This window comes from Clupea harengus, chromosome 12, assembly GCF_900700415.2.
Source record: "Clupea harengus chromosome 12, Ch_v2.0.2, whole genome shotgun sequence".
Taxonomy (NCBI): domain Eukaryota; kingdom Metazoa; phylum Chordata; class Actinopteri; order Clupeiformes; family Clupeidae; genus Clupea; species Clupea harengus.
Window position 1 is genome coordinate 26,877,531 of NC_045163.1, and position 13,850 is coordinate 26,891,380.

The window sequence follows — 13,850 nt, forward strand, 5'->3', positions numbered from 1 at the left end:
GTGTGTGTGTGTGTGTGTGTGTGTGTGTGTGTGTGTGTGTGAGTGTGTGTGTGAATGGTATATGGGTGTGTGTGTGTGTGTGGGTCGGCTCCACGTGAAGCAGGAAATGCAGAAGCTGCAGGAAGCCGAGGGACTAAGAATAGCGCTTAGTGATAGATTGGATCCACATTGACAGGAAATTGGGTTTTGCTGCCTGCCGATTGTTTTCAACCCACCCAGTATAATGCTTTGTTTGTTCCTTGGCTTGTTTTAATTTTTAGGGGACATGTTACTTTTTTTGCTGACTCAGGGATGAACAAGTCAAAGTCCTCAACACAGGACACTGATTATTTTGCTGATGTTTGCATTTGACCTTTTTGCTCAACCACTTGTTGGCAAAAGAGTATAGTGAATCATTTAACCAAATTGGTGCTTTTTGAAGTAGAACACACGTTGATTAATGAAAAATGGGGCAAATTAAATAACAAATATCTACTCTGTGTGTCCTTCCCAAAATGCAAGCCATGCATTTTATACACACCCTTACATAGACTTGAATCAGGCATACATTTTCTGTCTGTAATTATATAAGACTATGAAAGTGGCTAATGAATCTTGCATTACACTTTATTACACATATTATTTAGCCTACTTCACACAAGACACGAAATAATGACTTGCCAAGCTTATAGTAAAAAAAAAATACCCTAAATTAGCAGCTGGACCAGAGGCCCAAGCTAAACCAAGCTCTGTCCATATTCAAAAATGGTATACTTTTATCAATCAGATAGAATAATGATTGTGGGCAGTAACACTTAAGTTTTCCCCAAATCATCGATAGACAACAGAATGATCATCTTATCTTGTATAACATGTATTCTGTTTATTTATATGTAGCCTATGGCCCTGTGTGAATTGGATGCCCAGTAATTACAATTACTGGCCTGCAACGCATTCAGCCAATGTCTAGCCTAGTATTTGGTCTTTATTATGGGACGCGTCTAAGTTAGGGTAATTGATGAATCTCATCTATTAGACAGTGACAAATTGCCCCAACAAAATTAGCCAATTGAGCAAACAACACGTGTATGCAAATAATCAATTGCATACATTGGCTTCGTTATTACTGCGGAGAAATATTAATCGGAAGAGAAATCTGATAGAAAGTTTCTCTGATCGAACATTAAGGAGCTATTGCAAATATTACGCAAATAACGTACCACTGTGCGCTATTTACGGACGTTTGTAAACAGTGGAAGTACCCTCGCTCCTCCCTCCTGCCCTCCCCCAATTCCCTCCACTCCCTCTTCCATAGAACCTATTAAGTGGCAAAATTCAGGACAGAAAATGGCGACGGCGGGGAGCCGGACCTCGTCCTCGTCGTCCGGATCTGTAGAGCCGAATAACGGCACAAACGTCGGAAGCGGACCTCAGGGAAGTGTGTCTACCCCAGGTCTCCCAAGTAGTCCCGGGAAGGCGAAGAGAAGCACCGGGGAAAATGCACAATGGAGACGTAAAGAGCTGCGGAAAGTGAGAAGTGTGGATCTTGATAAACCCGAGGTGCTGCTCCTATCTCCCGAGACCGGGACAGCTCCGATATCAGCGCAGCTGCATTTCTTGTCTGTTTCCTCGCCCGGTGCCGTTCAGGCTACTTTGTTACAACAAACGCATCATATTCAACAAAGCGACTCATTAACTGGTGATACTCTCTCTGATAAAGCAAGCAATAGTTTGTCTACTGCCGCTCAGGAATTGTTGAAAACTTCTTTTAAAAACAGCAGCGACCATCTCAACGCCGATAATGGTGCTACCGGAACTTCAGTGGAAGTGACTGCAAAACAGCACATTTGGTAAGTTTAGAATTTCATGATTCTTTAATGTAACATTACGACACCTTGGCAGTTTTAACTTTGGATGTTTCATATCCGAATTATAAAAAAAAATTGAACACAAATGAGCTGACTTCGGGGCTGCTCTGATATCGTGACTTTTCTAAACTTAAAATGTCCTTGTACGGGGGCGCACACCTAAATCTTGATTGAAATAGCCTAGGCTACAATCATGTTTTCCTGTTGCAGTTTTTGGGGCATTCATAAATGTTATCAATCAGAAATAGAACTATTTTGGTTTAAAGGCAACCGCTACTGCCAGTGGTCTAATATTTTGTGTTCCAATCCCCAAGTTCTCAAAAATAACTTTCTTTCTTACCTTTCTGACTTATGTCATTAAACTTGCTGCACCGACTTTAATAAGACTGTGGTCCCACCAAAGCCTCCTCTCGTGAATTTGCAGGGATTTAGATAACATAGTTGCCATATTTGTGATAACGGGATTTGCAACTACAGTGGACAAGACACCAGTCAATATTTGTGGAAGTCTGTGCACATTCATTTGGTTTGATTCAGTTAGAGGCGCAGTCCAGGATTCTAATCCCATACACCTTTTAGTCAAGTTCAGTGAATTGTTCTCTAACTGTCTGCTCAGTGTTGGCCCAAAAAAACCCGCCGGTGTGCGTAAATGGGACACAAACATAGAAGGTCGGACCGAGCCAGAAACAGTCAGCCAATCAACACGGTGCACGGAAGGGAGGTGTGTAATTTGATTGTCTGTTGAGCACAAATATCAACAACTTTTCGCGAAACCGAATGGCGGACTGTGTCTTCAATGTAGGCTGTGTGGTGCGGCAAAGAGGGTAGTCTACTCGTGCGTTCATTCTGTGAGAGAGCAGGTGTTTGAATCGTTGCGAAATAAATTCCTCTTGCCTACATATTGGGCTATTGTTTGACTTTCTTGGTATGTTTGTCCCAGAGGCAGGGCCAGTCTCTAACTAGAACGTTTCTAGAAGATAATGATTTCCAGCATATTTCCATACTTCGTTTCTCCCAGCTGGAATACCCTTCCTGTTCATATTCATATTCAACGAGTCAGCCTTCTGGCTATTTAGTTTGTTTCATTATAACGGTGGTGATAGGTCACTGGATGGGGATGATATTCTACCATCTCATAATTATGTACCCTGGTCAGATTCTATGTTCTATTCAGGTCAGATGTGTGGGATTAGGTGGTAACGCGGGGGATGATTAATCTGTTCTGTAAACGTATGCCATGGATGTTGAATTAATCCAGCTCGCCACTTTTAAGATAATTCCTCAAAGTTTTGATGTTTTTATAAAGCGTTATGTGTGGCCTCTTTATCAAGCACAATTCAGTTACACTGTATCCAAGATTTGTTTACACAGTTAGGAGATGTTTTAAATCATGACCACCACGCATATTAAATAGAAATGCACACTCAGTTCAGAGCCCTATCTGTGCCTGTTTAACTAATGAGGGAGAGGTCAGCATAGCTCATCGGTATACCTGTACTAGTTATGTAGATAGCCTATCAGCGGGAAAACAAGAGATTTTGTTTTATTGGTGCGTCATGCTATCTGTCTCTGGCCTTATATGGTTGGGCATCTCTCTCCCATACTCTGTAACATGTAAATATTGGTGTTTATGATCTTCGTTATCGGAGTCCTTGTTGAGGCTGACAAAATCCTCTGAAAGAGTTTTCAATCTGAGTTTTTCAACACATCATAAGACACCGAGTGGCTGCTTTGAAATGTAAATCCCCGTGTATTTTTAACCTTTTAACAGGATAAGCCTCATTTAGGTTGATAAGTGCTAAGATCTCTGAACACGATCACGTGAGAACATCCCAAAGAGTGTTTGGATGAATGACAGCTTTTTTTTGAAAACAAGACTGCGCACAGAGTATTTGCTGCAACATGAGCCCTTGGCTTTGGGAACTGTACGGATAATGAACGATGAATGGGATGTTGAAAGGTAAAGAAACGGCTGGAAAGGGAGATGGAATCCATTGTGGATGGTTTTCTTGTTTGGGATAATGGGCAGAGGCTGAGCATCGGGGTCTTCTCTCTGCACAATGGTGAAGTTCGAACAAACAACTCACATCCGCTCTCGTGTAAGCCTAAACAACCACAGCACCCTCGAACTCTGCCTTCACCCAATAGGACTCTTAGCAACCTGATATTTAATTATGAAGAGAGGAACTCTTGTTATATGTTCAAACCTCAGATCTTAGGATTGTAGTGTATCATACAACATGGCATTTATTTGTCAGTTTACTAAGACCTCTTTTACCCTTATTAGACCACAGAAATCAGTCTTTGGTGTTACTTTCACATCGCAAAGCTGAACATGATTTTTATTTTTTTATTTTTTTTTATTGCCCCTTTTTATTGGTTCATGGACAGCGGAGCATCTATGACTTGGTACAGAACAATCAGATGTCCGTGGCATTCAGTGGGGAAAGTTGTTTACCGTCAGTTGATCCCAACCATTATGTTCTGGATGACTGATGGTTATAAGTTACCAGACACCCTAAGCTCTGAGGGTTGTTGTTGTTATTATTATATGTGGATATCGGGTACAAGTTTGTTGAATTCTTGTTGTCTTCAGGCCAGTATAGTCAGATTGCAAAATTGTCATGGTGTGCGTGATGTTTCGTGTAGTGGTTTTCTCAACACACCTGTGTGGTTTAAAAAAAAAAAAAAAAAAAAAAATCACTTTCTTTCTGAGTAAGACAAAGAGAATGCCTCCTCTTTCCGTCAGCGGTGTTCTTCATTGGCTGGTGTGTTCCCTCAGGTGAGCCGGGGAGCGTCAGGAGCTCAGGTGCAGCTAGTCATTGTTGTTGTTTTCCCTCCTCCTCCTCCTCCGTCCATACCTGGCCAATGTCTCAGGTGTAAATGCAGTCATGCTGTGTGCGCTCAACAACAGGTGTTGGAGCCGCCTCCAAGAGCAGATGTTTTAAGAGCAGTATTAGAGACACAGGAACTCAAACGCGCCGGTGTGTGTGCCTGACGAAAGATCAAAAGGCGACCTTTAATTCTTCTTCAGTGGCTGCTGCCATTTCAAAGGGGTTGAATTATTCAGAGACTCACTAGTCATTTTTTCCTTTCGTTTGAAGTTGCCCCCCCCTAGCTGTAGTGACAGTTTCACCCGAGGCTCAGACCTTTTGAATTGTGAGATAACTTGTTGCAGTTATCTTGCAGTGTCCACACAGTTTAGTGAAAATTATGACCTGAATATGCTATGTCCCACATACTTGGTATATTATAGTGTTCAAGATTATTAACATTTATTTGAAACGGTGGCCCCGCCACTCTGCTCCTTGCCTAAGCATAGACTGTAAAATAAGCAATTTGCAATGGCTTTAGGCCATAGCGTCAGGTGTGAACAGGAGTGTTGCGAAGTGGAAGCCTGGAGGTAGGGTGTTAGGCCTCTGGAAAGGAAGGAGTTGGTCGCGGCTCCAGAGGGTGTTCCCAACTCGTAGATCGCAATGAATGTGTTTGCCTTTTTCCAGCGGATGTGGCAGGAGTTCTGATATTTCTGGCTTTCCAGCAGGCAGCTAGTCTGATACAGGATGAGACCCCCCTCATGGAAACAAAAACCAACCAGTTGTTGAGTGATTTAATGCGATGCTGTAACGAGTTCCGTGTTGTCTTCTCTGCAGTATTTATCCATTTGACCTGGTAAATCAGTTTTATGGTGCAAGTCAAACGAACACACAGGCTTTTGGCGTGACTCCTGAAAGGTTCTACTTTTTGCAGTCTTAGCAGTTCCCCATGGCTTTGCCCAGACATGTGTGTGTGTGTGGAAGATGAGCTGTGAGGAAGGTTTCTGAGTTAGTCAGGGCATTGGTGTTTATCTTCAGCGCTATCAGCTATGTAATCAGCCCAGAAGTAGTTTGGGTTGACCACTCCTCGCCCCTCCCAGTAATCAGTCCTGAAAGTGGACATTTCTGCTTAAATAAAAGCATGCTTGGCAATTTGCCTGCAAGGCTTCATGGTTGTTTTATATAGATATATAAAACACAATAGTCTCATGTTTCGTCGTTTCACAATGTTGAAACGCTAGCTACTCCCTGATATGTCCATTTTGACTTGTATCCATTGCATGTTTGCCCGGTCAGTGGAACCAGTCCCCTTGTAAAACCTCTCTTCTCTGTTAGGATCTCTTTCATTTATTGGGAATGGAGCATGTCACTGTTGCCCATTATCGTATTGTATGGTGACCTGGCAGAGATCTGGATACATACTGCCCTTGGAGTACCGTTTTAAAGAGCGTGCGATGAGACTGAACTGCCTCCTCCTCCGGTTAACAGTTTCCCCTTAAGTACACACAGCAGTTGGTCATTGCCGTCTTCTGCGTGGGAAAGGCCTCACCAAAAAAAAGAACCTGAAAAGCTGCCGTCGGGCCTGAGGTTCCGCCCACGCGTGGATTCTGGAGAACCGGGCTGACGGGGCCCAACCTCCGAGCAAACCGACGCGAAACGCCGAAGCCACAGTTGGTGAAAAATATTTGTCAAATGAGAACAGCGAGTGTCTTGACTTGCGGAGGCCGAGGAGCCGAGGCTGATCTGGCTTGATGGATGTTGTGTGATGTGGGCTTAGCCAGTGGTGTTTGCGTGTGAAATGTGACACTGTGGCGCGCAGGGATATAACGGGCTTTTACAGTGCAGGCAAGGTGAGCGATCGGTGGCGTTTTATTCAGCCCAGCCACCACATGGGACACCTCCATGTAGCCTGCGCCTCAACCGTGCTAGTCTGACTTTGGGACATGGGACACCTCCACGTAGCGTGTTCCTCAACCGTGCGAGCCTGACTTTGCAACGCTTCACCTGAACACAACTAAGTGTGGATCGGTCCTGCATACTCTGTTGTGTTTGCATTATGGTAGATGGATGACAACTTTGGTTTTGCATCCATGCATCTTTTTCACCAGAGGATTCAAGTGTTCCGTCTGTGCTGTTTAAGTTGACTTTATGAGAAGCTGGGTGTGTGCCCCCCCCCCCCCCTCCCCCAAACCCTCCAGACTGGTTTAAGAAATTCTTGGGTAAATGTAAAGAACGTAATGGAGGCTAACGGGCTAATGTTTAATATGAGCTGTTGCTCAGGGTTGCCAGACTCTGAAGTATTCTGAAATGCTTGGTTGCTAAGCAGCGGGGGGGGGGGGGGGGGGCAAGAATGCTCCAAAATGGAATTCTTCTCGCGGGGGGTCAGAAGCCACCCATTGTCCCAGTCCCCACCCTGCACCTTGTTTTCAGCGGGCCTAATGCTATTTGTTGTCATTTGTATATCATTGGGGAGCAAAAAAGGGGGTTTGTACCAAACTGGGGCCTTTGTGTGCATAGAAAGGACGTACACATGTTAATGTTCTCTATCCGTGTTCCCTTTCAGATTGCTCCCATTTCAGCTGGTCTGACCGTTTTAAGCAGTTTGCGGTCGCCGCATGGCACACAACACAACGGAAGTAGCAGATAACTTAATGACTCGGGCCGATCCTCAGTGGTCACACGGTGAAGCGCTCGGCTTCTGGTCTTTGCGTGAGGCGTCTATGATACAAATATTCTGTTTGTCTCAATTTCAGTCCCAACACAATGTGACAAGAGTTTTTTATTTTTTTATTTTTTGAAAAGCTTCATCTTGCATTGGCGTAGCTGTCTGTCGGAGCAGATCGCTATCTCTCCTTTACCCCCTCTCAGTTCTGCTTCCAGGGTCTCCACTCCCTCGCTGCCCATGTGCTCCATAGTGCTGGCTCCAGGGTTTTGTGTTGCGCTGTGCTGTTGGTGTAGGCGTTGGTGTGGCGGTTGGTGTTGGCGTTCGGCGTTCGGGGGGGCTTGCGGAGAGGCCTGCCGGGGCGGCTGGGAGAGTCGAGTCGAGGGGCTCCTGAGTGGAGCTGAGGGGGGCGCGACTGTTTTGTCTAAACCCGCCTGCCTGGGCCTCCCCGCGGTCCCCGCCACCGCCGCCGCGCTGCCTCTTTAAAGCCCAGGGTTAGCCGAGCGCTCATGGTTGGACATTGGCAACAAAAGGCCCGGATATTTCCCTACCCGTGAGCCGTGTCGGCAGACCTGGGGGTCCCCGCTCCTCCCCCCGCCTCTGTTTAGTTAGCAGCAGGACGAGGCAAGCTGGAGATTACATGTGAAAAGTCAACACATGGGTACCAGGCTGATCAGGGCCAGATTACTAGTTAAAACAACATCTCTGTATGTGTCCACGCCCTCAGTAGATGCACACGGCACACACACACACACACACACACACAGCACACAGCTTGGCCTTCAAAACCTGCCCATGGGTCTTCCTGTGAAAAGCAAGACATTATCTCAACTGAATCTTGAAGAATGCTTTTGCTTTGTTTTTTGTTTATCTTTTTTTTTTTTGGAAATGCATATAATTTTTATTTCTTGCTTTCTCTTCTTTGGAAATGCATATAAAGGCTCATTTGTGTGCAGAGCTTGGTGTTTAATGGCACTGAACAAACACAGGGATATGTGTGCAGGGCTGTGGCTTCTCAGTATAGTGTGTGTGTGTGTGTGTGTGTGTGTGTGTGTGCGCTAATTGAGACTGCGCAGCTGACAGGAAGTGCATAGCCACCAGTATGTATTGAGCTACGCGGGCAGAATAACAAGCTGCCTCATTAGAAATCAACTCTCTCTAAGCGTTTGTGTCCATCTTTGCTTTTCTTGGAGAGGTGCTCATATCTTCCACAGAGTAAGAGACAAAACAAATAATACAAGCTTGTGAGGGGACCATTGTTTTTTTTACACAATGGCTATGTGAACTGCCAAAGATATTAATCCCCTGGCTACACACACACACACACACACACACACACACTCACACTCACACTCACACTCACACACACAGAGAACTTTGGCCAGCTAAAGGTGTGGCGTTAGTTTGAAGGAAACATGACCCCCCCCTCCTCATTATTTGACAAGCTGTGAATCTGATTGCTGGAGGCTGGACATTTAAAGGTTGTTCAGTGGTCCAAGACCACAAAAACCTTTGTTTGGATAGGAAAACGGTGATTAACACTTATGATTGATCAGATCATGTTGTGCAGCAGATAATAAAAGGCTGCATGACCGTTCTTTTAGTTGAACATGTTAACGTCAAGCGTATATTTATGACTTACATTTTGATGGCGCATCTTTTGTGTTAAGGTAGGCTTTCGAAGTTTATCTTTTATTTGTTTAGCATGTTAAGATGAATCCAAACTGACCAACCTCCTGTGGGTGAATAGTTATTGTGGGGGATTGATGGGGTGTGATTGACAGACTGTCCTGTCCATCCTGTGGACAAACTGCTTGTCTGCTGTATTGTTCATTTGCGTATGTTTTAAGATACTAACATATTAGTCGCAGGACCAGACACGTTGTAGGAGACACTACGCCCTTTACCTGATTTTAGGCGGCTCAAAAACTCCTCCTGAGATTTGTGTGTTATGAAATCGAACGGTCATAGTTTCCGCCTGGTAGCCCTTCCATATAAGTCAATGGCGTGTCAGGGCTGTGTTGCGCTACAAGTCATGTCGTAGTCAAATGACAGGGGGAGCACCAGTCGGGTCTATAATGGCGGTGATTAAGACTGACACATCCTCCGGAGGAGAGAGTCATGCTTTTAGCTCGTGTTGGCTTTTATTGAGCAATCAAGTGTAGTTTTCCACTGCATTGAGCGCCGTGTGTGTGTGTGTGCGATGTTGATGCAGGTTTAGGATGAAGCCACTATGCAGGCGGCGTCAGTCGTCCTCCTCTTCCTCTCCCAGTTGTCCCCAACTCCTCAGGAAACGCTGTTGATGGTACGAGCGAGGAGAGGGATCTGGAAGACGGTTTGTAAATAAAAGATTGGTCTGTCCCAGTGGCCGGCGGCCCCCTCGTACGTGTCCATGAGGGGAGCGCCGGACGCCACACAAAGGCAGACATTGTGAGGTCCGGAGCGGCGCGGCCCACAGCAGGCCGGTCTGTAATGAGATGCGGGGATCCCTCCTCCATCCTCCAACACAGAGGGGCCAGCGAAAAGGCAGCGTCCAAGTCGCGCTTGTTCACTCTGCTTTTTTTCGTGCCGCAGTTATCTCTACGCCACCTCCCCACCATCACCACCACCACCCCCCCCCCCCCCCCCCACTACTCCCACCCCCCCATTAGCTGAGGGCCTGATCTGTTTTTGGAAAGGCTTGGACATGTTTACTCAGCCACGCCTTTCTTCCACAGCGTGATCATCCGGGCGGCTGCTTTGGGCTGGCTGGTGCGCTCCACTGCACCCCCCACCCCTCTCTCTCTCTCCAGGGTCACCCTTCCCTTCCCTTCCCTTCCCTTCCGCAGTTGGTTTTCCTTTTTGTCTTGCTCTTCTTCTTTTTCTTTCTTTCTCTTTCTTTTTTTTCTTTATTTTCATGGACTCTGCCACCCTTCTCACTCTCTATCACTCACTCACTCTCTTCCTCTATCTTTCTCTTTCTGTCTCCCCCCCCCCCCCTCTCTCTCTCTCATGCGCTCGCGCTCTCTCTCTCTCTCTCTCTCTCTCTCTCTCTCCTACCCATCCCATTCCAGTCCTGTTTGAAAATGCACTGCTGATCTTTCCATGATCTGCTTTTTTGGTTCTGTTTCCCCCCCTTGCACAACTGGATGTTGTGATGCAATAGGCGCTATCCGCACGGCACGCGCGTGCGCCTCTGAAAAGGGACCACGACCTGTCTTCCAACCCCCCCCACGACCTGTCTTCCGACCCCCACGACCTGTCTTCCGACCCCCACGACCTGTCTTCCAACCCCCCCCACGACCTGTCTTCCAACCCCCACATTGCTTCCCGATGTCACTTCCGTGGTGACCTCTCCTTTTTTTAAATCTGTGTGATGGTGAACGAGGCAGTGCAGTAGAATGCACATGGACATGGGATGAAAGCCTACCATCACTACCACATCACTACACCATCACTACCACATCACTAGCCTTCATGTTCCTCAAGGCCATTCATTTGTACCGTCATAAAGAACACTTTGGCCGCGGGTGGGTTCAAGTGAAAGAGATGGCGTGATGGAGAGATGGCGTAATGGATTGCCATTGAGTTACTGGCAAAAGTGTCTCTGGATCTGTTCCCACACGGGACACTCCTTCAGCGTCATGTTCATAGGCAGATGAACACTGGCCATACATCTTAAAAGCTCATTCCTAAAAAAAAAATATATCATTTATAGCAAGGACATGTTTTAAGAGTAGAGAGAGAAGGCATTTAGTTATGGGGCTATATTTTAGGGCTGCCGATACCATATTAAGGCAGAATTGTTCTCTGAACACTACACCACACACACACACACACACACACACACACACACACACACACTTGTAATGGCACTGGCTAATTTAGCATCTGTAAAAATATCTAAGCCATCGCAGGCAGCCTGATATTTTTTATGTCTAAGTTTACCCATGAAATACAGGGCAAACTAGCTGGTGGGGCAGCTAGATCTCCCCCTCTTCAGTCCAACTCACACTTTAACCTCTTCCAGTCCAACTCACACTTTAACCTCTTCAGTCCAACTCACTTTAACCTCTCCATTAATCAACTCACACTTTAACCTCTCCATTAATCAACTCACACTTTAACCTCTACATTAATCAACTCGCACTTTAACCTCTCCATTAATCAACTCGCACTTTAACCTCTCCATTAATCAACTCACACTTTAACCTCTTCCAGTCCAACTCACACTTTAACCTCTACATTAATCAACTCACACTTTAACCTCTCCGTTAATCAACTCACACTTTAACCTCTCCATTAATCAACTCACACTTTAACCTCTCCATTAATCAACTCACACTTTAACCTCTATGTTAATCTACCCCACGTACTCTCCCTGTATCTCTGGTTCCCTGCCTCGTTCCCAGAAGAGGCCATGCATGTGATTCTTTGGGCAGATTTGGCCCAGATTCTCTCTATCTCTCTTTCTTTTTCTTTTTTCTTTCTCTCTCTTCCTCTCCCTCTTTCTCCCCCCCCTCTCTCTCTCTCTCTCTCTCTCTCTCTCTCTCTCTCACATGTGACCATGTGAATGACTGACTGCAGTATCGTATCGCTGGTCTTACTAGCAAAGCAGTCCAGTCTCTCTCTTCCTCTCTTTATCTATATGCCTCTCTTCTCTCGCTCTCTCTCTCTCTCTCTCTCTCTCTTTCCTCCTCTTCGCTCTCTCCCTCTCTATTGGTGTTAGAAGACGCCTCGTTATGGTGCCCTTGCCCATGTGTTTACCCTGACCCAAACAAAGCTGGCATAATGCTGCCCTAGTGTGTGTTTCTGTGCCGGCGTTCTGCTAGTACAGGCCTGAGGTTTAACACAGCGTCTAGTTTCACCAATAATGCCACGTTCAAGACCACTTGGGACTCGTTAAATTGCACTAGAACTTGGAGAAAAAAGTATCCCCAGCTTCAGTGAGGCACGTCTTTTGATCAGTCTGACGTCATTATCGATATGACGACGAGTGTGCCTAACACAGACCTTGACTGTATCGCGGTAAGTCGCTTTGGATAAACGCGTTTGCTAAATTCCGGAGGTATATCAAAGGTCGCATGAAGAGGCAGTGTTTGGAACAAATACAAAGTTGTAGGTAATTATTGATTATCTGGAATGTTCCATAACATATGTGATAGGTGAAAATTCACCCTAGTTACCTCAGGACTCCGGAGCTGCATATAAGTATATTTATTAGACAAACAACAATTGCAATCGGGCTCACTCCCAGCACAAGGCTGAAAGTGAAGCAATGATAAACACATCACACAAGGTTTATATAGACAGAAGTTGAGCATTCAGCAGGGATAATCACGTGGTGGATTTCTCACGTCCGAGGCAAGGATGGAAGTTTTGCAAGGTTGGAAGAAGCACAGTTCGACCCTTCTTATCTCTTCTGGTCTAAACATGCTCTTGTACATATGCAGACTAAGTGGCACCTAATAATCTTAGTTACACACACGCAGAAAAGCCATGTTCCTGCTTTCATAAGCACATGATTCATACAAGGAATATATTAATACAAAGCACTTGATTATTATATTCTTAAGTCATTAACAGTGTTTGGAAATTATCTCCATCAATATGCGTTGGCCATAAAGCATAGCCTTCCTGCTGCTCTCAAAACACTGATGGGTGCACTTGGTGTCAGCAGGCTCTTGCTAGTCGTGTACATTTCTAGCGATGATCGGACTTATGCCAAGTTGGTGTGTGCGTTATGTACAACATGTTCATGCTTATCATGTTGGGTTGAAGCCTGTTCTCTCAGCGCAGTAGTCTTGCTTCGTTTTGGTTAGCTTTGCACAGCCCTGTCCCACCATCCTGGCTCTCCCTGTTACACAGACGTCCATCCGGCTCGCCCTGTTACACAGACGTCCATGCCGGCTCTCCCTGTTACACAGACGTCCATGCCGGCTCTGTGACTGCATCCACTGCCGGCTTGAAGGCGGAACAACATTCAATTCTGCCTCCCCCGTTCCGTGTTTTCATACAGAATGGCGAGGCGGAAGAATGGTGCAATAATCCCACCTTGAACAGGCTGTATAAAAAGCCCTTCTCTCTCTCTCTCTCTCTCTCTCTCTCTCTCTCTCTCTTTTCTGTCCTCTCTCTCTCTTCTGTCCTATGTTGAGGCCTCCCCCACTCCTCTACCAACTATCCTACTCTCTCTCTCTCTCTCTCTCTCTCTCTCTCTCTCTCTCTCTCCCCCTGTGTGTGGTGGTCAGGGAGAGAGCCAGCGAGGTGTGTGTGTGTGGATACCATGGGCCTGTGAGTTGCCATTGTTTTCTCCCTGTCAGTTTGCATCAGCGGCGAGGATCCTGATGTGCACGAGGACGGCAGTGGTGGGCGACATCTCGGCCCCATGGGTCTCCTGCAGTGGCTGGTCACTATAGAGGCTGGTCACTATAGAGGCTGGTCACTATGGAGGCTGGTCACTATAGAGGCTGGTCACTATGGAGGCTGGTCACTATACAGGCTGGTCACTATGGAGGCTGGTCACTATACAGGCTGGTCACTATGGAGGCT

The 13,850-nt window shown here is 46.1% G+C and overlaps 1 protein-coding gene across 1 annotated transcript in view; it reads left to right on the forward strand.

Moving 5' to 3' along the window:
- The first annotated feature begins 1,290 nt into the window (after positions 1-1,290).
- The window catches only part of map3k1 (mitogen-activated protein kinase kinase kinase 1, E3 ubiquitin protein ligase), a 52,057-nt gene continuing 39,497 nt past the window's right edge, over positions 1,291-13,850 (forward strand). Inside the window, 1 exon segment of the mRNA XM_012821188.3 lies at positions 1,291-1,829. Within this exon segment, the coding sequence (XP_012676642.2) occupies positions 1,327-1,829 (503 nt within the window). The 5' untranslated portion in view covers positions 1,291-1,326.